At 51.2% G+C, this 23,103-nt stretch overlaps 1 protein-coding gene across 1 annotated transcript in view; it reads right to left on the minus strand.

Moving 5' to 3' along the window:
- Positions 1-439: 439 nt before the first annotated feature.
- LOC144102045 (uncharacterized) overlaps positions 440-23,103 on the minus strand; it is an 87,276-nt gene continuing 64,612 nt past the window's right edge. Inside the window, exon 3 of the mRNA XM_077635315.1 lies at positions 440-642. Within this exon, the coding sequence (XP_077491441.1) occupies positions 623-642 (20 nt within the window). The 3' untranslated portion in view covers positions 440-622. The remainder of the gene's footprint in view (positions 643-23,103) is intronic.

Genomic DNA, 23,103 nt, shown 5'->3' on the forward strand with positions numbered 1-23,103 from the left:
CGCATCTAACAACTGGTGGCAGCGGTGGGATAGAAGCGCAATCCCCCAACACCGGTGGCCTGCTACGGGACAGAAGCCCCACTCCTAACAACGCGCTTCGTTAGTTCACATTAATTGGTCAAAATGCTGCACATGACTGTTAGAGAAAGCCAAATGCTTCTTCACTGGCTGTGGTGGCACAGAGGCTAGAGAATTCAACTGCTTAGCATGAGCTGTAGTATTCACATTTCATTGGGACAAAAAGCAAAATTGTCCATGTGCTGAGCGACAGTGTTAAAGACCTCTGATGGGTGACATGAGTTCGTGACAGGTGTCCAGTGTGGCATCACTTGTAGCTACAACACAGCTTCAGAACATGAACTCTACAAAGAAAGACTAATCATTAATAATACCAGGTTACACATCTGCGCATAGATAAATTCATGCGCGAACACTATAAGTCATGGTAGAGAGATGACAGGTACATGGGTTTCTTGACAACATAAAGTGAACGAGGGAGGGGGTACACTCAGGGTGCTTGCCAGCGTTTAGACAAGGGGACTTGTCTTTGCCCAGATGAAGAAATGTCTTGTCGAAATGTCAAGAGTCGTGAGGCTTCCCTCACTTGTTCACTTTGCGATGATCACAGTCGTGCCATGCTAGCTGAAAAAGAATGAACGGGTGTTTTTCAAGCATTCGCTAGAAGATGCAAAGCGCGCATGCCAACATATGAAGAAAACAATATATCTGTAATGTAATAGCAGCATGTAAAGAAATAGCAGATTTGAATGCAGAACCTAAACAATTTCAAGAGAGACAGATGATCAATTGATCTGAAAAAAAACTTACAATGGAATCAGCCTGGCGATTTATTCAGAATATAATTCTACAACCCTTGAACTGAGTAAGCATCAAGAAAATTTTTGGCCGCCGCGGCCGCTCAGTGGTTACGGCGTTCGGCTGTGGAATCGAAAGACGCGGGTTAGATCCCGGCCGCGGTGGTCGAATTTCAAGAGGCGAAATTCCAGAGGCCCGAGTACTGCGCCATGTCACTGCACGTTAAAGAACTCCAGGTGGTTGAAATTTCCAGAGCCCTTCATTGCGGCGTTCATAGCCTGAGTCACTTCGGGAGGTTAAACCCCCATAAACCTAAACCACCATAAAAATTTTCGATAAACAATTCCTATCCAGTTTTTACTACCTTGCCTTCTCAAACACTCCCCCTATCAATCATTAACCAGTCAATTTCTAGCACGAGCAAATCAGGGCATTATACGAGGTATGATAAACGTTCTAGAAGTGTGTGATGAGAGGCTTGTTGGTAAGACATTCTGAAGACATAAAACTACGCAGGAGACAGAACAAAGAAAAGATGCAGAAAGGACGAGCGTAGACTAACAACTGATTTATTGGACGAAAAACATAAGCTTCCTTCAAGAGCAACGCATGCGCAACCAAACTTAACGCCCAAAGCAAAAGTACACAATCTTATCAACCCAAAAAGTCAAGTTCCTTCTGATACAGGTGAATTGATGCTTCACTAACACATTTTTCCGCACCGTATCTAGCAATTTTCCAGGCTTCAAAAATCTCGCGTGCCTTCCGGTCCTTCGCGCAGCCTATAATCTTCGTTTGCTTGAAAATCGGCGTACAAAACACTTTTTTCATCTTGTCATTCATCTTACAAGACTGGCAGTGCCTTGCTAAATGCTGCCCACCATGTTGGCTCGGAGTTATTGTGCTCCTGAAGGCTTTTATTAATGCAGCGCCCCGTCTTCCCTACATAAACGGAACCACAGCTGAATGGGATCTCGCAGATAATTCTCATCTTACAGGCTACAAACTTAGGTCTGTGGTTGACTCCGCACCCTACTTTCTTTTGCAGGTTATTGTTAGTTAATCGGCATAAACGAGACAGTTTACATGGGGCGGAAAAGAACACGTTGACACCAAATTTCCCTCCCACCTTCTTCAAACCGTGCGAAGTCTTGTGCACATAAGGAAGGACTTCAAACTTCCTCCTCTCGATTTCAGTGAGTTCTTGTTGGTTTTGTTTCAACCATAGGATTTTCAGCAAAGATGACGCAACAGCTTTCAGAAGAGCAGGAGGAAAACCAGCAGAGTAAAGCCGGTCTACCTGACTGGTAAAACTACATTTCACCATGTGTGGACATGACTTGACAAGCGAGGATCTTAAACATGAGGTTACGATTCCCCTTTTTACGAGCTTTGAGTGGCACGAATCATAAGGTAGAAGAGCCTTCTTAGATCTTGGTAAATAGGCCCAGCATAAATGGCCCTCTGTATGAAAAAACTGTAAACAGGAGCTTTCCGGGAGCTCAAAAGTAAAATTCAGATTAGTGGCTACGGATTTGAAGGTCGCCAAAATTTCATTCACAATCATTTGTAGACTGTCGTCAGGGTTAATATTCAAATGAATTAGGAAATCATCAACGTATCTGACCACATGCGTGATCCGGTCATCAGTGAGAACGCACGAAAGTGCAGTGTCAATTTGAGCTAAAAATATCTCAGTTAAAATAGGCGCCACGCTCGAACCTATACAGATACCTCTCCGTTGTACATAAAACTTGTCCTTAAAATATACAATGGTAGAAGAAAGATAGAGTTTTAACAATTCAAGAAAACAATCGATTGAAATGCCGCAAGTATTCTGGAAGGATACCACTCCCGAACGTTCGATGCATTTGCGACCGCCAGGAACAACTTGTCGTGGGGCACTGAATAGAATAGTTCTTCAATGTCTATTGAGAAACCTGAGTTGATACTTGACGAGCTCTCACTCAACATTTTCACCAAGCTATCAGAGCTGCTGATCCTGTACGGATCTTCAGAGGTCAGGCTCTTCAGGTGTCGTTGCAGATACCTGCTGACAATTACTTGCCAAGTACCTCTTTCCGTCACGATGGCTCGAAAAGGACACTCCGGTTTGTGGCTCTTTGCACTGAAGAATACCGTGAGAACATGGACCTTGTTCTTGTCAACTTCATTCTTCAGGCGTTCAAGTTTTAAGTCCTCAAGAAGGGCTACCGCCTTGGCCTTGGCTTCGTTTGGCTTTTGAGTCGAAGGACGGAAGTTAGTCTTTAAAGCTGAAGAGGCCTTTTCACCAAATAGCTTCTCAGGCAAGACCACAAAGCCGCCTTCCTTATCAGCCAGCATTAAAGCAAGTCCAGAGTCATTAAGGCAACCAGCTACTCTCCTCAACTGGGAAGTGCCGCCCTTTTTTTCTTCGTAACCATTCCGCACAGAGTCAATGCCTTCCAGTAAACAGCGTCCTTTCTCTTCACCCTGCACCTTCTCTGCTATCTTGTGGGCCGAAGCGAGAAGCTCGTGCTTCTTGAGCGGCACTTCAAGGCAAAACTTCGGACCCCTACTCGGAACCTTTTCTACTTCGGGTGTGATCACAGCCCTCCTAGAGCAACAACAGGAACCACACCAACCTGCTTTTTGGGTGCTGTAGGTAGGCTCAGCCTAGTTTTGTTCCAAAGGAATTCGGTGCTTGCCTCAGCCAGCCTCTTGTAGTCCATCAGTAGCCTGAAGCCAGCAGGTCCCGTACCCTTCCAACTGAAGCACACAAGTTGTAGCCAGTCCATCAACAGGCGAACATGCCTCCAATATCCGCTTCTTAGAACCTTCATCATCCCCTTCCAATGACCTTCAGAGCAGCCCGGAAACCCGAAAAGACTTGAAACACCGGGTGGACACACTCGAAGAGCAATGCGCTATGTGCACCCGTTACATCGCTGCTACGACGAACGAAGCAAGGTTCCTGGGCCTAAGGAAGAACGTGTGTCCACCCGGTGTTTCAAGTCTTTCAAAACAACCGAGGAGGAGGGGCAAGCCAACTTCCGGTTGCGAGGCGGCTTCGCAAAAGGTGACGTCATGACCTCTACATTGTTCTTTCCTTCCTCCCTGCCGAGAACGGACGAACCAACAGGGATGCGAAACCGGCCCGGGACAAGGGGAGAAATTGTACAAGGAACACTATAGGTGCATGTGCGCGCCCGGTTTAGCGCTAGGAACAAACAGATGCGGCTCACGTCTATAATACGAAGTACTTTGCGGGCTGTGGGTCAGCCGAGCCGCCGGTTAAGCTTGGAAAAGACCGCCAGCTCGACTCCCGGGAGCAACACAATTGTCTGCCAGCCACGTACCAGCGAGACAGCCTGCGCCGATCTTCGGGACAGCTGCGTTTGGTTCCTCCGGCCGTCAGACTGTCGCAGTGCCCGGTGAACAAATTGTGTTTTGTTTCTTTGTCTCTCTCTTGTGTTAATGCACTTTAAGTGCGAAGTCTCTTGTGTTGTAATCTCTCTCTTGTTACCTTGCATGTGTTGCATTGTATTTCGATCACTTTGTATGCGTTAGTACGTGTGATTGTGTACACCTCTGTATAGTCTCGTTTCTGTGCAAAGTTTGTCTTGTTTGTGAACCTTTGACTCCGACCAATTCTCTGGCTGGAAACCTTTGAAAGCTGGGCACCAAACGGCCAACGCCCCTGCTACTTGGTAGCTGGTCTCCGGCTGAGCTTGCCACGCTGTGTCGAGGTCATCTCTTTTGTGCCCGAGACCGCTGGCCCCACACGCTCTAAGGGCGTCGGGAAAGCACGCCTTACTAAGTGTGCGACAGGGGAAAGCGGGTGCCGTGAGTGGGCTTCGGAGAGGCTGCGAGAGGTACACTTGATCCCGCAGCCGTTCTAGAACGGGACCAGCAGAATGGGGAGCTGGGCGCAGCAACCAGCAAGTGCTCAAGCAGCCCGGAGCCCTGCCCAATACGAAGGAGGCAGAAAAGAATAAGAGGCAACGGAAGGCCTGGAGAAGAGCATTCGGCCAAGCATCGAGGGTGTCAGTGGCTTGAGAGACAGAAGAAAACTGTCGTCTGTTCAATTACCTGTAGTCTTCTTCTGTAACGAACGGCGGTGAACGTGGACCCTGCTGATGGATTCCTATGGAGCTCAGAGCAATGTTGCCGCATGCACCCATTTCCGGCGCCTCAGAATAGATAGATACGACCATCGTTACTAGGAGTGCATGTTTTTTTTTCGATCAGCTTTCCCAGTGATGCCGCCGAGCAGAAGCAACTCGAGCCGCGATTCACGAGCGGCGCGAAGGGAAGACCTTCTGGGATACCCGCGCCCTGCCGCGCCGCACAGACGCGGCGAAGCTGCCCTGGCGTGGGTCGCATTCCTTAACCGTTCTTTTTATTCGCAGCACATTTTCACTCGCCAGATACAAGGTTTTTCGCGTCCCCCAACAAGCTCTACGCAGCAAAGTGATACGAACATTGGATCGCTGTCGTCCCGACGAGCAGCGAACCGGCAGTCATGTTCGGATTCACCGCAAGACTTCCTTCCAAAAAGAGACACCCTACAATCTCCTGAATTCGTATTTTTTCTTAACACGTGAAAAAAATCGCGCAACCCATCAATGAGGCCCATGTATTATCTGGTGCCAAATAGCATGCAAGGAAACCGCGCGCAATACGACCACAGTGCGAGTCCAGTGGCCTGCTCGTGTACGCAGATTACTGCGTAACCTTTAAACTGTGCTGTGGCCTATATTTGCCAAGCGGATCACTGTCCACGAGAGCATGCATGAGCACCAGTGCAGTGTAGAGAAAATTATCAACGGGCACCTAGCACCTTGAGTGCGCATTTACTTATTCGCCTTTCTTATTATAGTCTGATGAATATACCTTTCAGCTTTTTTCTTTCGCTCCTTCTTCCCCCTCAGTTCGTTCCTTTTGCTACCACGCTCTTTCCTTTCACGTACCACCGCCGCTTGCGTTCTTCTCGTGAGGGCACGCCAACTTTTCATTTTTTCATCGGCCGTCGATTCTGCTTCCCACACCTCCATGCCCCTTTTCAAAAAAATTTGCCCCGTTCCTTGGCCGCTTGCGCCAGTGCCCGTACTATGTAGAGAGAGCTATCAACGTGAATGTGCCGTCCTTTAGGAGATCTGTCGCCTAGAAAATCGGCAAATGCCTAACAAGAGGGATAGATATTCTTCTTCCGCGCCCTCTTCTTCTCTCCTCCGCGGCCAACTCCTTAGAGCATTTTTTTTCTTTTTCGTTCGCCATTTCAGCCCTTGCCTAGGATTAGGAATGCTTCCTCAACACGTCCGCCCTTCCAAACTTCTCGCTTGGTCGACGCGTTCGAAGCTGGCTTAAAGAGACAGTGAGAACTCTATCAATTTTTTTTTGCTAGCAAAATCTGATAGTTCGGCATTTCGTTGCTGTGCTGCCGCTTGTTTGGGAGCGAAAGATGCATTTATTTCAAAGAAATTTTAATTCGAAGTTGAAAATTTTTTTCCCGCCGCTCTGATTCAAACTCGAGAACTTTTATGACGTCCGGCGAACTCTTATGGCGTCATAGGACGAAGTGACGTAGAACGTGACGTATACGCAGACTCCATGGTTTCTTGCGGCTAGCGGTGTGGTCTTGCAGCTGCCGAAATTAAAGCTACCACCGCCGCACGTTGAAGGCATCTATCGGGCTCGCTACCGTCGCTTCATGTACGTTTGCAGCGGCGTCTTGCCGGCGTTACGATGGATCCCGTTCCCGAACCCGACGACGAAGTTTTTGAAAAAACTCCGGCCTGCATTTCAGTGACCTCTGCCCCATAGAGCGTGCGATGCTTTTTTAGGGAGCACGGTTAGGTTAGGCACCGGCGGGCCGTTTCCCCCTTCCGCCGTGAGCAGCTGTTGCAAATAAATATCATAACGACAGTGCGGTGAGTCGCGAGGGGCCAGGACAAGGTCGGCGCGTTGCGCCCATCGGAGGCTGGCCGGGGCTTTGGGGTCAACTGATTGTGATTCCTGGAACGGCGCCCTTGCACGGTGCAGTCGGCTGCATCGAGGTCTCCCACTGTTGCAAGGGCAACGTTATTTATTTTTTTCCACAATAAACGGATGGGTGCTCAAGGGCGCTTGCATTTGGAGTTGGCGGCATGAAACTAAAGCCGACGCACGACGCTTCAACGGCTTCCGTTGGGTCCATCGGGCCCACTGGATCGGGCTCTCTCGCCCGCTTTCATGTACCTTCAGATGTGTACTGTGAATGAATTATATTAGCCGAGAGATCGAAAAGAACAGCTCCGCCCAACTGCCGAATCTATTGAATGCGTCACAACGCGCACCTCGCCGCGGAGCCTAATCAGTCTGGTCGGGCCGGCGGCGGCAGGCGCACACGGAGCGAAATAGAGACATGCTCCAAGTCTCCCCGCCTGTGCGGTCAGAGTGCGCCGAAGCCGCCGAACGCGCTGGCGGTCAAGCGCAGTGGGAGCATAGAGGGTCCCGCTTTGGCCGATGTGACGTCGCCGTGCATCGCGCGCGCGCGCGTTACGCCGTAGAGTAAAAACGCCTTAGCAGAGCCTGCGCTTAACCGCTAACCAACGTATTCGGTGGCGGCCTCTATGGGAGCCACTGAAACCCCCCGCCCACTCACTCACTGAATAAAAAAAGAAATCCTGTGCCGAGGTTACGAATCGAACCAGGGCCTTTGGCATTTGAGGCGGAGACGCTACCACTCCGCCACTACTGCTCAAGTTATAACCCTCAAAAAAGGCGCATCTAGTGAAAGCACTCTTCTGATGCAGAAATCTCCGCGCTTGCGAAAGATGTATCCTGGCCTAACCGAGCTAGGCCATCAGCAATTTATCTGAACTGCCTTGTACCTGGTCTCCTGTCCCTAATAAACGATTTCCGTTAAGTAGTTCGAAGTTGACTGGCACAACCGGGAATGTTTCGCCGGGCGAGCGTGCGAAACACAAGTGCTGCCTTGTACGATCACCGACCATCGTGCCATCATAGTTTTTCATCGACCGTGGCGATCATCTGACAAGCCTTAACAGGCTCCTTCAAAGGTTAACTAGCACTTTAAGCGGCACTTGGAGTTCCTCTGCTGTCCGGCGCTTGTAAATCGAGGCGCGGAAGAAGTGTGTACCTCCTTAAGTAGCTGCACATTGCTCTTCAGAAAAACCTCGCCATCCACTTAAATACGTGGCCTACTTGACGAGAACTGCATCCTCGCCTTCCGAAAAAGCTCCGGACGTCCTCCAACTGTCTGAGCATGGTAAAAGAATGCAGCGCGAAAAAAACAAGGACGAACAGAAGTGGACAGGACAGGGCGCTGACTACCAGCACATTTATTCAGAAAGATGAGCAGCTTATATAACGCAGTCCAACACCCACGTGACCAAGAAAATAGCAAACGCGTTCAACTATCTAATACAAAAACAAAACGAAGTACACAATATCAAAGTGATACATATCTAGGTAACGCGAAGTCAGCCAAGAACCGATAAAACCGAGAGGACCACGACGAACCGTAAGGTGCACGCATGGAAAATGATCAGTCAGCGACCTTTGCCGCCAATGCAGCACGAGGCAAAACGAAAACGAAAATAACAATATAGTCACCGAACACTAAGTAAAAGTCGAAGCTAAAAGCAGGGTCGGGGCCAAAAGCATAACAAAACAATACAAAACGCAACGCAAAAGCTGAGTCAACCGTTCACAGGCAAACTGAGTCAAAAAAGTTGAAAGTTCTCTAGAACAAGAATTAAAAGCAGACGTGATCAAAAAAAGACGTGTTTATAGTGGGCCTAGAAAATTGGACTCCTTGTCTTTAAGTAAAATTGAAGGCGTGCTGACGCACTTGTCTCCAGCTTTGGCTATCATCCTTGCCTCAATGATGACCCTTTCAATTTCTGTCCGCGCCCGTGCTCTGACAACGGTGCGCGTGTAGCATGGTTCGCACCCTCTGCAAGACTTGCAATGGTCGTCCAGGTGCCCGCCGCTTTTGTTACGGACCCTCCGGCGGTGTTCAAACAATCTCTCGTTGTGACACCTGCCGGTTTGCCCAATATACGCGCGTCCACACTTCAAGGGAATCTCGTAAATGACACATGTAGCCCAATGTGTGAGTGGTTCTACATGTCTAATAGGACAAACCTTTTTCTTTTGCTTTGTCAGCAGTGTACACACTCGTGACAATTTGCACGGGGCTGAGAAGACAAGGTTTACGTTGTTTCTTTTTGCAACCTTCTTTAAATTGTGAGACAGCTTGCTCATCTTTCTGAATAAATGTGTTGGTAGTCAGCGCCCTGTCCTGTCCACTTCTGTTCGTCCTTGTTTTTTTCGCGCTGCATGCTTTTACCATGTTCACTGACCAACAAGCCCAAACAGCCGCTTTAGTTCACTGTCTGAGGCCTCCTGGGATCATGCATGAGTGCAGCTGAACTGGGCACTGACGCTAGGCTTATAGTCTCCGCTGCCACGCTGGCGGAGGTAGCTCTGCCGGCGTCTCTAATGGCAGCACCTGCCACGCAGTCGACACCTGACCCGCGGCGCCAGGTCCAGCTTTGTGCTCCCGGTTCATCGGCAGATGCACCCCTCCTGCCTTCCAGAAATGCCGGACTGCTCGTGAGTGATCTGCCACCAGGGCACATGGCCATCAACTCTACAAAACCGGATGGGCCTCAAACCGCACGGCATGATGAACCGGTTATTCCAATAGACTTATCGGCACCTTTACCCGTGCAAAAGTGCCCTCGCGCAACTCACAAGCGTCCCTCAAACGACAGCCAACCGATTCCATCTTCAGCAAGTGATGGCTCCCAAGGTAAGTGCACTTGTCTTACGATCGAGAACTCGGTGGAGCCTACATCCGCATCGTCTTCTTACAAAGTGACCATTAAACCACTGGCCAATAAAAGCCTCACGGATATACCGAACAAGATTTTACAAGGTAACTTGGATGCGTGCCTCGGGACCAAATATTATAGGGGCTTCACAGCCAGGACAAAGTCCAACACCATTGCAGTGTGGCTTCCGACTCTTACTTCTGTAGAACGGCTGCAAACGCTCACCAGTATTTCACTGGCAAGCGAAATCTCAGTGTCACTACAAGTGTATTTAGTTTAAGGCTCTGACTTTCAGCGCTGCGTCGTCTACAACGTCTATATCACTGAGGATCAAACTGCACTCTAGCGTGAGCTGTACTGTCTCACGAACCTTGTCATTCAGGCCCGACGCATGGGAAAAGGGTGCTCTTGCATAGTCACCTTGCAAGGCCGTCTGACACTACCAGCCCGTCTGTACTATTATGGCTGTATTTTACGGCATCGGCCATATAAACCGAGTGGTTATATTGCTATAACTGCTTCCGTACTGGACATATGCACAAATCCTGCCCCTTCACTGCTGCCGGTGAAAGTACATCGGAAGGGAAAGTGCCTTATCGATGCGGCCTTTGAAAATCCGACGACCACTAGATAACATCTCCAAGCTGTCCGACAAAACAAAAGGCAACACAACAGGCTCCTCGTCGAATAACTAAGAATTGACCAATACCAGACAGTATAACTTCATTGCAGACATCCAATCGGTTCGCAAAGGCGGCGGTGTATGTGGACTCACGTTTTCCGCATGTACACCATGCTCTCGAAAACTGGTGCACGTCGTATCAAGAGGCAGTGGCAGTGGCTGCGAAACTTAAGAAGGGAACCGTTGTGGTCGTTTCATTTTACGTTAGACCAGCCGGTGGTGCTTCCTGCCGTATTAATCTTGGCTGGCTAACAAGTGTCCGTCGGCAGTATCCCGGGCGTCCGTTTTTGGTCGGAGGCGACTTTAACGCCCCTCACCAGGATTGGGGGTACCCCACTTCAAGCCCTCGTGGTAGGCGTGTGCGGGACGCCTTCACGGATGCCCAATTTCTGCTTCTCAACCATCCTGGGACAGCAACACGGTCAGTGCGTCAAACTCGCAGTGCTCCTATGCTTCAGACTTGACGTGGTGGTCGGGTCCGGGTACTCTCTCCTGGCACATGGAACCAGACTGCTGGGGAAGTGATCATCACCCTATCATCATCGGTCTTCACACCTCGCATTTACGACCTTTACGCTACAAATGTTCTGTCATCAACTGGGCCAGTTTTCGCTCCTGTATGAACAATCTCTCCTCAGATTATTCGCCAATCCTTGCTGAGCGCATAACAGCGCTCAACAGTGCTACAACTACCACCTGGACTGATGTTGGTCGACCGGCAATAGACCTCGGCCTTGTTAACTTGTGGGCGGCACGCCGTCAAGCCTAGCTGGCTGCTACGCGAAACCCTACTTCGTCGCAGGCACTTACGCGATTGCACTATCTTACAGCTAACGCACGCAAATATGAACGCGACCTCTCTCGGCGGCAGTGGCATGCGTCGTGCGAACAATTTTCTGCAAAATCCTCGAATGCTTCTCTCTGGCGAACATTCTGTACAATGGAACGCGGTCGCCGTTCGACTGACGCAGCGGCAACCGCATGCTTCGCGGCTAACTTGTCGCCAGATGATTTCGCCAAAGAAGCAGCGCGAAAGTTTTTCCCAAAATACGATGATGTGCCCTCTTCATCCGCTAGTTTAAATTTGGCAGGCATCCCAACGCATCTATATATCAAATGCCGTCTGGTGTCGACGTAGATGGAATTGCGTGTCCATTCTCTATGCCTGAGTTGCTGGCTGCAATAGATGATGCGAAACAGAAAACAGCGCCCGGCCTGGACAATATTCAGTACGAGGTGTTCAAGAACCTGAGTAGCGCTGCACTCCCTCAACTACTTGACACTATAAACAAAATGTGGTTGGATGGCGTAGTGCCCGAGAGCTGGAAATCCGCTGTCGTGATTCCTTCCCGAAACCAGGAAAGCCTCCGACGGACCTTGCCAACTTGCGACCTATCTCCTTAACTCCTACGCTGTGCAAGCTGGTGGTGAAAATGCTAGTCACACGATTGTCATGATGGCTATAGCAGCACTGTTTTTATCACCCGGCACAAATCGGCTTTAGTCCATATATTGGTACAGAGGACGGGTTGGCTCTCTTAGCATCTGCTGTTTTGTCATATACCCGCTGCCGCAGGTTGCGTACTGTTTTCGCAATGGACGTTGAAAAGGCATATGACAACATCAATCATGCAGCCATTCTGAACTCCATTGACATGCTTCACCTCCCCCTGAGCGTGCGTACTTTTGTCCAATCATTTTTGGAAAGCAGAAAATTTGCAATACGCCTCAGCGGCGAAGCGGTCGGATCATTTGTTCCTCTCTGCGGCGTGCCCCAGGGATCAGTATTGTCGCCGACGTTATTTAATATTGCTCCCATCCCGCTGGCTTGGCGCTTACATGACATCCGTGACATAAACTTTCTCCAGTACGCTGACGACATCACGTTGTGGAGTACTCACCAAGATCTCCGTACTCAGGAGGCTGCTCTTCAATCTGCCTTGGATGTTACCTGTAATTACGCATCTTCCATCGGACTTCAGCTATCCGTGCTTAGAACAACATACACGTCAGTCGCTAACCGCTGGGGACGCCGTAAACTTGCTGCAATTCCAATCCGTCTTTGTCTATCAGGCACCCCACTACAGGAAACTCCGAGTGTAAAAATCCTTGGCTTAATGATTCACCAATCAGGATCAGCGACTGCATGGCTTTCTCAGGCAAAAGGGCAAGCTATTCAGACTTTGGGTTTGATTAGAAGAATTTCCCCTAAACCTGGTGGCGTAGGCTCTTTCGTTGCACAGCTATTGGTGAGGGCAGTTCTGCAGCCACGTATTGTTTATTAAGCCCAGTTTCAACATCTTACAAGGGCCCAATGGGATCGCCTTGATGCCGTGAACCGAGAGGCTATGAGGACCATTACGTGCCTTCCACGCATCACACCGGTCATAGCTTTCCAACGGATTGCGCAGCTCAATACCATTGATGAGCTGGTGCAGCAGCGTCGCGATGCGCGCAGCCTTAAGGCAAGTCAATCGCACTCCACGCATGCACTGAGGACTTATGCAACGTCACATTCCATTCTTCAGCCGCCAACGCCAGTTCTTCCCCCATGGAAGTTTGTACACCTCAGCGACAACAAGCCAACAGATAATCGCCGGCCTACATCTCCTCATTAGGCATCGTTGCTTCGCCAGAAATTTGAGGAACAAGATGCTTGCCTGCTTGAAGGATCAATTGTCTACGTAGACGCAAGCATACAAGACTGCAAAGCAATAACAGCTATCTACTGCCCATGCAGACCTGCCCTGAATCAAACCTCTTGGTTTCAGCTTACAGAACCCCCTTCGTCCTTTTGTGCTGAGCTCGCTGCAGTTCAAGAAGCACTCTGCTCCGTGGCCGACATAACTATGCTCCCTGTGGCCCGCGTTGTCAACCGCACTGATGCCCTTCAAGTTGTTCGGTTGCTACGACGTGTTAGCCGCTGTCCAACGATATGTCAGGACATCCACCGGCTCGCGGCACGCATCCCGCAGCCAGTACGTATTGAGTGGGTCCCACGGGATCTGCTGACCTATCAAAGCTAGGCAGATTTAGCGACCCGCCTTGCAAATACAAACTCATCACCGCCTCAGCTCCTTCATTTGGACAATTTTACCCTCCTTTCATCAAGAAAGGAACTCATCCGGCGCCACACACGTGCTCTCATCCCTCCGTGTGCGGTTACCCTCCCCCGAGGTCTTACCCGTGCAGAGGAGGTTGCGCTTAGGAGGATCCGGATCGGGGTTGCCCTCACACCAGCCGTCACTCGGAAGTGGCCTCAGTACCAATTGTTTCCTCGGCCAGGGTGTCCGATATGTAAACACGAAGACATTGAGGCCGACATTCATCACTTACTGTGGTACTGCCCAGCTCTCAAGCCTACAAGGATCCGACACCTGATGGTAGCAGGTCTTTCACCAAGCAACCTTGTTTTATACACTGCCTGGACGCAGGGACCGTACCATCGTTCTCTATTGGACTTCATCAAATCAGCTAACCTTTTTTCATTCAATTAATCTCTACTACAGCATTCCTCACACCTTCACCCATCATTCATGCCCTGGGGCAATAAGTTTCGCTTTTAAAAAATCGAGGCACGTCAAAAACAAAACCAGTGTCGGGCGCGCGGCCTGATCGCATCCGAACGTAGCCGAAAGAAACGGCCGCCGCGTTGTGTTTGGATGTGTGTGCTTGCCGCTCAGCGGCGCCGGACGAAAGACCCCCCCCCCCCCCCCCGAACAGCAGTTACGGAGGCATCATGGGTGTGTGTGTGCGCGCGGGCCGGCCGTACGTGGCACGGAAGGATCCGTATGCCCTGACCGAGGGGGCGGCAGTAGGTGCCGGGTACAGAGATCCTGGCCCCTGCGAAATACTCTGGAGAAGGGCGTCGCCCGATAAGACCAAGGTCTGCGCGCCGCCTCCGTAACGACAGGAACCAGCTCCAGATGCCTTCCCAGGGAGCCGACCGAAGGGAGCAGCGGGGAAGCAAAGACGAGGGAGAGAGAGTTGGAAAGGAGGACCGGGAAGAGAGGAGAGAAAAATGAGACAGACGGGTCGTGGATGCCGAGAGGAGAGGCCGCATCCCGACGGCAGAGTGGTGTCACCGCAATTGAGAATAGATGTAAATAAATTAGGCAAGACTGTGTAATAGGAATGTTCGGTGTGGTCTGGCTGAATCGGGAGGAGAGGAAAACAAAATAGAAGTAGGAGGAAGGAACATGCCTGACTCATGGGGCACGCAAAGCTCATAGACGCGAAGCGCCATAAAAAATCGAAACTGTCCTGGCCCGGCCGCCTGTGGCGTCGCTAAGCATCGGTTTTCTTTGCTTCCAACATTATGATGGTCTTTGGCCTGTCTTCCATGAGCGATAAAAGTGCACTATTGGTTTTAAAACAAAACTTACTTCAATATTGAAGCCCGCAACCTTCCTTTGTCATCCTCGGTTATTCGTGGCCCCCATGTAGGACAGAAAATTCCTCCAAGGTGGCGTCTCTTGTCCTACGACGTAATCACGCTTGTACTTGCGAGATTGGCCTGTGGCGGCGATACCTGTATTTTTGTTCTTGCTATTTTCTACCTTACAAGAGCTTTTTTTCAGTAAGAGTGACGTTTTTGTGATCAGGAGTTGGTATTCTATCGATGCAAGTCAACTTCAATTTCTCCTTAGTGTCCCTTTAAAAGGGGAGTTATACTACGTCTGGGAAGGGGCGGGGGGTGTCAGCACAACTTTTGCGTATTTTTTTTCATCGTATTTTTTATCCCGTCTTGGCTATTTGGCATTCCTTTGTCTTGCGCGCCCTTCTCTTTCTGTCATCTTTCCTGGTTCTTGTGTTTTCAGCGTGACCGAACGCTCCGCGTGAGCTACCTTGGACGATTAACAGCTGGGTGCCCCGCCCGAGCTGTTGTATGCAGTGTTTTGCGCGTTTTTTATTTTCTTTTTGACTGCACACACGCCCATCTTGGACAGTTGTATTGTTATCTTATGTAAATAGTGTATATATCACTACTCCCCCTACCCTTTCTTGCTGTCCCCTCACCTCTTTCATTTCACTTCTTCAAACTACCTGCTATCCTTTATTTGCGCTGCCTCAGCTTAGGTGCCGCCGCCGCAGTGATGGCAGATGCCGGGTTTAGCAAAATCTTTCACCTTCCTTTTTGTTATTATTTTTGAATTAAACAATTACTGCTACTACTTTGCAGCCTTGAAATGAACGCGCAGCAGACAGATATGGCTCGTTCGTGCCCCTCCGTCTTGTGCCTTGTGGCTGCCAAATTGTTTATCCATCGCAGCATCATTCCAGCTTGCTCAAACTGCCACCACTTCGCTCGACCGTCTTGAAGCCAAGCGCCGCCACCCGATGCGCTTGCTCATGCAGGCTGGGGCATACCCCGGCTAACGAAAACCTTTCTTCGCCTAGTACGAGCAGTAGTTTTCATTGCTTCCTTTTTTCGTTTATTTTGCAACACACATACGGTGTATGCGTCTGCTCGGCGCAAGGCAGAAAAATGACAGAAAGGAGCTCCGTTCTAATGCGCTGAAGCTATCTGAACAGTGTTCAGAGAACCGTAGTGCGTGCGTGCACAAGTTTGGAGGGCGGGTCTGTGCATGCTTGCTCAAAACAAAAAGATTGCTGCGTGCACATTCCGATTCATCACTACCCAAAGATAACGATTGTGACTTTGGGTCTCGACCCCTCGTCAATATTCGGGGGAGGTCTGAGACCCCCTATATCCCCCTGACTTTAATCCCTGGTTCTAACTACTGTTTGCGGCGAGGCGCATAAATCGGACGAAAATAAATATCTAGAGTAGCATGCAAATCTTCCACCCATATTCTTTGCCTCTGCAGAGTGGCCAAAGTACAGATGCCAGTTCTCGGATCAGTTACGATGCGGCAAAAAATCCTTCTTTGCTTTTTTTCATAACAGACGCATGATTTCCAGCAAAATGCTCCTTTGCCTACAGGACGAGAGATGGCACTGCTGTGTTGCATAAAACCAACACCTTCTTTACTTTACAAGGCCTGTTCACGTCCTCTCCAAAAAATAGAAGCGCACAAAGAGACGAGGACGAAGAAAGAAGACGTGACACGCACGACAGAAGTTTCGACAAAGTTGTCCTCGTCTGTTTGTGAGCTTCAAATTTTTGTAATGTGGTGGTGGTTGTTGCTACGTTGGCCCTTAGGGCATCACTCCTGGGGACAAGGGGAGGGTGTTAGGGGATGTATGAAGGTTGTCGGCGTCGTCTCCGTGGAAGTCCTCTGCCGTGGAACCCGGTCAGTAGTCGCACCGCGGCAGCAGCAGGAACGTCAGCCCACAACAGGTAGGGGAGCCACGGTGCACTGGAAGTGCGTGCAAGCACCGGACGGGGAGAATGAGCGTCGGTCCACTCAGATCCGTCGCCTCGTACTCCACGGAGCGAAGGTCTAGAGGAGGATGCTCAGGCCAGTCTCCTGGAAAAAGGAGAGGAGGACCCGATGCGTCAGGAGCTGGCTGCGAGCCGGGAAGAGGAGGTCGTGCTCCGTGGTAGACGGGAGACCGAGTGCCCGGTACCCCGACTCGAGTCGTCGCCTCGGGGGGTCATGGGTCGGGCACGCCAGCAGGAGGTGGCCGAGCGTCCCCGTGTCCTCACAAGAGGGGCAGGCAGGAGAGAAGGCCCTGCCGCAGGCGTACAACCTGGAGGGCGTCCACGTGCACCCGATGCACAGGCGCAGGAGGAGGGCTCGGTCCCGCCTGGGCAGCTGGTCCGAGAGCCGGTGGAAGGGATTGTAGCCCGGATGCTCCGGTTGGTGTGAAGGGCCTGTACCATCTGCATCAGGAGCGGGCGCGCAAAGTCATGTTGAGTCACTGCAAAGGATACCTAGGACCCGTCGGTGTGGGCAGACTTGGCCAGGGTGTCTTCCAGGTCGTTGCTTTCAATGGCGGAGTGGCCCGGCACCCAACGCAGTTAGATCTGGTGGCGCGCATCCTCCAGAGTGCAGGCGGGCCCTCAGCAGGGAGATAGAAGCCAAGTTTTCATGGGGCCTGGACCGCAGCCGGAGGGCTGGCTGGGAGTCAGAGAACTGCGACAGGACCAGGTGGGATTATCGCGATCGGGTCCGCTGCCAGGTGGAGTCCTGCCAGCTCAGCCGCAGTGAAACTACCCGGGAAGGGCAGGCTGCAGGTCCTTGTCACGTTCAGCTGCGGAGCCACGAGTGCCGCTGCCGCCTGTCCTGTGGCTGAAAGCACCGAGCCACCGGCGAAGAGGAGGGTGGACCATTTCATCTCATCCAGGAAGGCAGCAGCGGTCTGATTGATAGCCACAGCTGGAGTGTGCCTCTTGGACGTGCCTCCAAAGTCAAGGGAGACCTGCAGGGGAGGACGCGTAGGTGGTGGGGAGAGGGCAGGATGGCTTGCGGGAGGGCCCAGAGACTGCAGGCAGTGGAGAGCTTGCCCATCCTGTAGTGGGGGCATCCCGAGAGGCGTGCACGGAGGGCTCTGCCGTCAGGAACATGGTGGAGCCGGTCCGTGTGTGTGAGGCCTCTTTGCAAGGGAAGGAGATTCAGTGGGAGCACCCCCGTCTCGGCTAGGGTGACTGGGATCTGGGAACTCCGTGGGATTCCCAAGAGACGGCGGATCCATTTCCGCCGAGGGGTCTCAAGGCGGTGGAGCCGAATGGTCCTGAGAGTCACGAGGGGAAAGCGTAGAGCACTGCTGATGTCCAGGCGGCCTCCCAGGTAGATGAACAGCCATTCCCACGTGCCAGGAAGCGTTCGGCTGCTCGGCCGACGCAGTCCAGGTGGAGAAGCAGGGGCTTGTCTCCTGAGATTCATGTGAGGCGATGGTCGATGGTGAGCTCGAGGTACCTCACTTGCTGCCTCCAACGGAGGTTTGTGCCGGTAATCCGCAGAGAACGGATTCTTGATTTTGCACGTGCACCCCGCGGATGGCCGAAGAGTGTCTCCGACTTGGTGGCAGAGAGCACCAGTCCCCTGGATGCCAGGAAGTTCTGCACCTCGTCGAGGGCTCCCTGGAGGGGTGCCTGGCAGAGATGATGTGCCTCCGGTAGGCCTGGACCAAGAGGGCGACGTCGTCTGTTTACACAGAGCAGAAGACCCTGTGCCGACGACCCTGCCGGATGGCGGCCCGGAGGCCGGCCTTGAGCAGGTTGAAGAGGAAGGGGCTGAGTACTGAGCCCTGAGGAACCACAGTGGAGATGGGGCGCGGAGAGCTCAAGGTGCCCCCAACCCGAGCCTGCATGGAACGGTTGGAAGGAAATTCAGTTACAAAGTGACGCAACCGCCCGGTCACTCCAAGTTCGTCCAGGGCCTGCTCGATGGTGGAGTGGGGCAGGCTGTCGAAGGCTGCCTGGACGCCCAGGAGGACCAGGAGGGCGACATCTCCTTGCTGCTTGACCTCCTCCAGGCAGGAGACCACATCGGCGATGGAGTCTGCTGTGCAGCGGTTCCTGCGGAAGCCCGTCAGGAACTCGCAGAGGAAGCCGCAGGCGCTGGCCATCCAGGAGAGGCGTTGAAGGGCCACGAACTCTATGGATTTGCAGGCCGACGAGGTCAGCGAGACAGACCGGTAGGAGGAAAGAGCCTTGCGGGTTTCTTCGCCTTCCGGATCGGGACCACGATAGCCGCGGACCAGCTTTCTGGCAAGATCCCGCTGTCCCAAATGCTGTTGAAGGTGTCCAGGAGGCGGGCCTGCTCAGGGGCATCCAGGTTTCGCAGAATCTGCAAAGTGAGCCCATTTGCTCCAGAAGCGCTCTTCCGTTTAGAGCTGTGGAGGGCTCGGTGGAGCTCGTGGGGGCGATGGGAGCATCACACAGGGCTGTGAAAGAAATGACTAGGCCTGCCGGATGGGGGTCGTCCGGGAGAGGGCTGGGCAGGGGGGCCCAGTGCAACGATGGGACCTACGAGGCTAGCCACGGAGAAGTGGTCAACCAGCTGCTCGGCCAGGGCCTGGTATGACACGCCCCGGGTGATGGCTGCACCCAAAACAGGGTGACGGCTGGTGACCACCTGCAGGAGAGAGAGGAACAGGCGTCAGGCCTTGGATGACTGCCGAGCGGTCTGGAGCGAGCGGCAGGTGCCTGCCCAGCTCTCTCTTGTCCGTCGGTTGGCCTGTTTGCGGCAGGAGGCATCGGCCCTGCGGTAGGCCTTCGAGTCAGCAGGCGACAAAGGCCTCTCTGCGTTGCGTTCCGCTCGACGCTTGGCAGCGCGGAGGCCGAAGAGGCGGAGGTCGGGTACAGGGGTCTGTGCAGGGCACGAGACAGTCACCGTGGCCACCTGGGTGCAAGACTTTAGGCAATCCAGAAAGTCTCGTACGAAAGTAATGTGTTCAGTGAGCTCCCTGAATTGGGGCCAGTTGACGACATGATGCTCCCTGTCCTTTGGACGTTTGTGGGAGGAAGGGCTCAGGAAGATGGGGAAGTGGTCCGAGCCAAGGGAGTCCGCCGCCCGCTTCCAGGAGTAGCGGCAGGCTTCCAAGAGAAGGGCCAGCTCAAAGACTGTGGAGTGGCCTGGGTGGTTTATTGTAGCAGATCGCCGATATGATCTTCCCAGACTTTGAGAAGTACGCGAGTTTCCTCATCGGTCCAATGCGCCTTCGGCTTGCGATTTTGCGCTGACGAGGCTGTGCAGCTATCTTCCATGGCAGATGGTACGCGAAAATGCAGTCACGCCAACCACTCTTCGTCCGCACTGTCAAAACCGAGAACGAGTTGTAAACAAACATGGCCGACAGGGACCGTCGGTGACTGGGAAGAAGAATATAGTTGTACAAATTTCTTCAGACATCCTCCTGTACGTCAAAAAAAGATTTCAAATATATTATAAGTGCAAACAGTAAATGTTTTTATTGTTTATATTATCTTTTCACTAATCAGTTTTGTAAATTTTCGCCAAGTTGCTGTCGTCGAGATTACACAGGTCGCGCGTGCATGAGTTTGGGAAAATCATTCACTGGACGAATGTCGTTAGCTGTGAATCCCATTAACTGTGCCCGTGTAGCAGCAAAAAAAAACGCCATTCAGATGTAATGTCATTCGCTGCGAATGACATTACACGCGCCGTGTGACAGGGGTATTACTCGTGTGAAGATAACGTTCATTGCGGCGAGCCATGAGAGCAACCCTATCGTGATGGCCGAAGAAGAGCGGCCCTCCCTCACCCCCACTACAGTGTTTCAGAAGGAACACAGTGCCCCCACTAACAGCCGTTTTAAAACTGGAGTTATTTTTTGTAGTCGGCAACTTCTGGCGATATTAACGGATGTGACTACTTTTTCTTCCCTGTATACAAAATGCAAGACAACGGATTACTATCCAGTCGCAGCTACAAATTTGCCCTGCGGAAAAGGAGTGGGATGAGGAGTGGCCACTACAAATTCCTTCACAATAGCCTCTTGGGTTTTTACCTCAGGAAATGTACTCCGTCTCAGTAGTCCCTTGAAGCCCTGCCGAAGCTACGATGAGTGCAAAAGCAACGTTCTGACGCTGCGGAATGTAGCGCCAGTATAAATTGGGTATGAGGGGTAGCGTGCTCTAAACTGGGCATGCCCCAAACGCTATTTAAATCGTAGCCTTAACGTACGCTCGCGTCATGTACGCTGTTTCCCGAGTTTAGAATCCGCGACTCCTGCGTTTCCGACATGACAGCGCGCTTTGATGCAGGACCGCTCGCTTCGGAGAGAATCTGTCGTTAATATCAGACTATAGTTCTTGTCTCATCTTCCGTAAAGCAAAATCCATGCGCGATACATCTTCATTTCTGGAACCTCAAGCCGTCGCGTGCAAGAAGCCTGTCCAAAGAGCAAAAGATGACAACGAATGGAGGGGTGGCGGTAGGAGAAAGAATGTAGGAAGAGAAAACAGAGGGACACTGTTGCCAACGGAGAGATTGAACGAAGAGATAAACGCAGCCTCGGTATCGAAGCCGCGAAGGCAGTCACCAGCGCCTGTCCAACCCGCTCTGTGCTTCTCTCCCCCTCCATGCAGCTGCAGCTCGGAAGCGAAGTGCGCGTGGATGGCACAGCAGCTGCCCTTTTATTATTCCTATGAAGAGAAAGAGTAAAAAATACATCAACGAAACACTGAAGGAATGGGGACCAGCAGAGCTTTGCCGGGCTTAAAGGCAGTACAAAACCAATAAAAGGACGCGCTCGTGCTCGCCGGACTTGCCGTCCACAAGACAGTTGCGCTCGCCGCCGAGCGAGGAGCCGATCGGCGGCGCAGCCACGCTAAGGAACAGCGGGAAGCGACGCCGGTGATAACGCGTAGAGGGCGACTCTTACGGAACTGCCGTATCGGACGAAGTTCTGGCTATGGGCGCCGCGCTTAGCGATAGCGTCAGCGCGACGCAGACGCTGCCGCCCAGCCACCCGCTCAAGACGATCGTTTAACTGGGCCGTTGCCTAGCTCAGGATTTTTTTTATTTTGAATGACGATTCTGCCCATAAGCCTAAGAAAGAATGTGAGTTTGTTTACAAAAAAAGTTTCCGTTCCATGTGGCAATGAGCGTAAAGTCCCGATGTTGCGTTTAGCGTACGTAAGTGTGCATACTTTATACTGAAACTTTTTAATACTCCTTCAGAGTTCGGTACGTTTAGGAAGCGTCTATTTATACTCTTTTAGAACCATATCTGCATACGCCGCGAGCAGAACACAAGCAGACAACAAGGAGTGCAGCAACGCATTGTTCTGATTGGCTAAGGAAGTCTCTCCAGCTTCCTTAGTGCTGCAAAGAACTTGTGAGGTGCAGCATTCGCAACTTTCACACCAAATAGGGAGCACCACTGGAAATACAGAATGGCTGCTCGAACAATGATCCGGAAGCCGCGCTAGTCTTGTTACAGTGGCTTGCGCTGCTTCAAGCTGAATTAAAATGTCCGTGAGAGCCAAAGATGGGCACGGTAGTTCAGGAAAGTATCTGCGATACCACGAATAATTGTATTTTCGATTCGATACAAGATACATTCAGGGAATGGATTTTCGATAGACACTCGATAATATATTCGACAGTTCGATACATTATCAAAATCGATAATACGATGATTAGTTAAGTTCATTTCACCATGGTTTCTACATGGCTGCATGCGTGCCGTCGGCGCCGCTGATGTCATAAAAACTTGAGCATTGGACTGGCGCCTCATTTAATTGAGCAAACAAGGGAAGGTAAATGAGCGGTCATATTTAGTAGACTAGCAAAATCATTTTTTTATAAAGCTAATGTTTTTTCCCGCGAAGTTGTCTCTGACCACCCAACTACAATCGTATAATAAGTGTTTTTGAGGCTCTTCCTTCGCTACATGCAGCATTCGCCTCAGCCCTTGACCTGTGCTGACAGGTGCCAGCTACCGCGTTTGGGAAAGCCGATAAGTTATTTTTCTGGCAGTGAGCTTAGCAGACGTTTCAAGCTGAACATGCTGTGTATAAAACTGAAAAGAAGACAACAGAAATAAAAGGTCTAAAAGTATTTATTAGGGGAAACATAATCGAATGAAATATTAAATGAAAAACCTAATAAAAAATAAAAGATCATTCTAAACTCTGCCGTTACCATGTTACCTTTATTTAAAAGTCTTACCAGCCTGTTCTGCAAGCTCCTGAGCACGATGGCGGGTCATTCGTTTCTGTTGGCAGCCATCGCAACTTGATATAGGGACGAAGAATATAAGGAAGCATTGCATCCTTTGCACTTGGTTTAAGATGCGAAAGATGGTCGAACCTGCAGGTAAAGCCATCCGTTATTGCCTCCAGAAATGTTCTGCGGTAAACGTGGTCTGCTTCAGCATTTTAAGACATAACTTCACCAG

The sequence above is a fragment of the Amblyomma americanum genome, chromosome 1 (assembly GCF_052857255.1).
Source record: "Amblyomma americanum isolate KBUSLIRL-KWMA chromosome 1, ASM5285725v1, whole genome shotgun sequence".
NCBI lineage: Eukaryota > Metazoa > Arthropoda > Arachnida > Ixodida > Ixodidae > Amblyomma > Amblyomma americanum.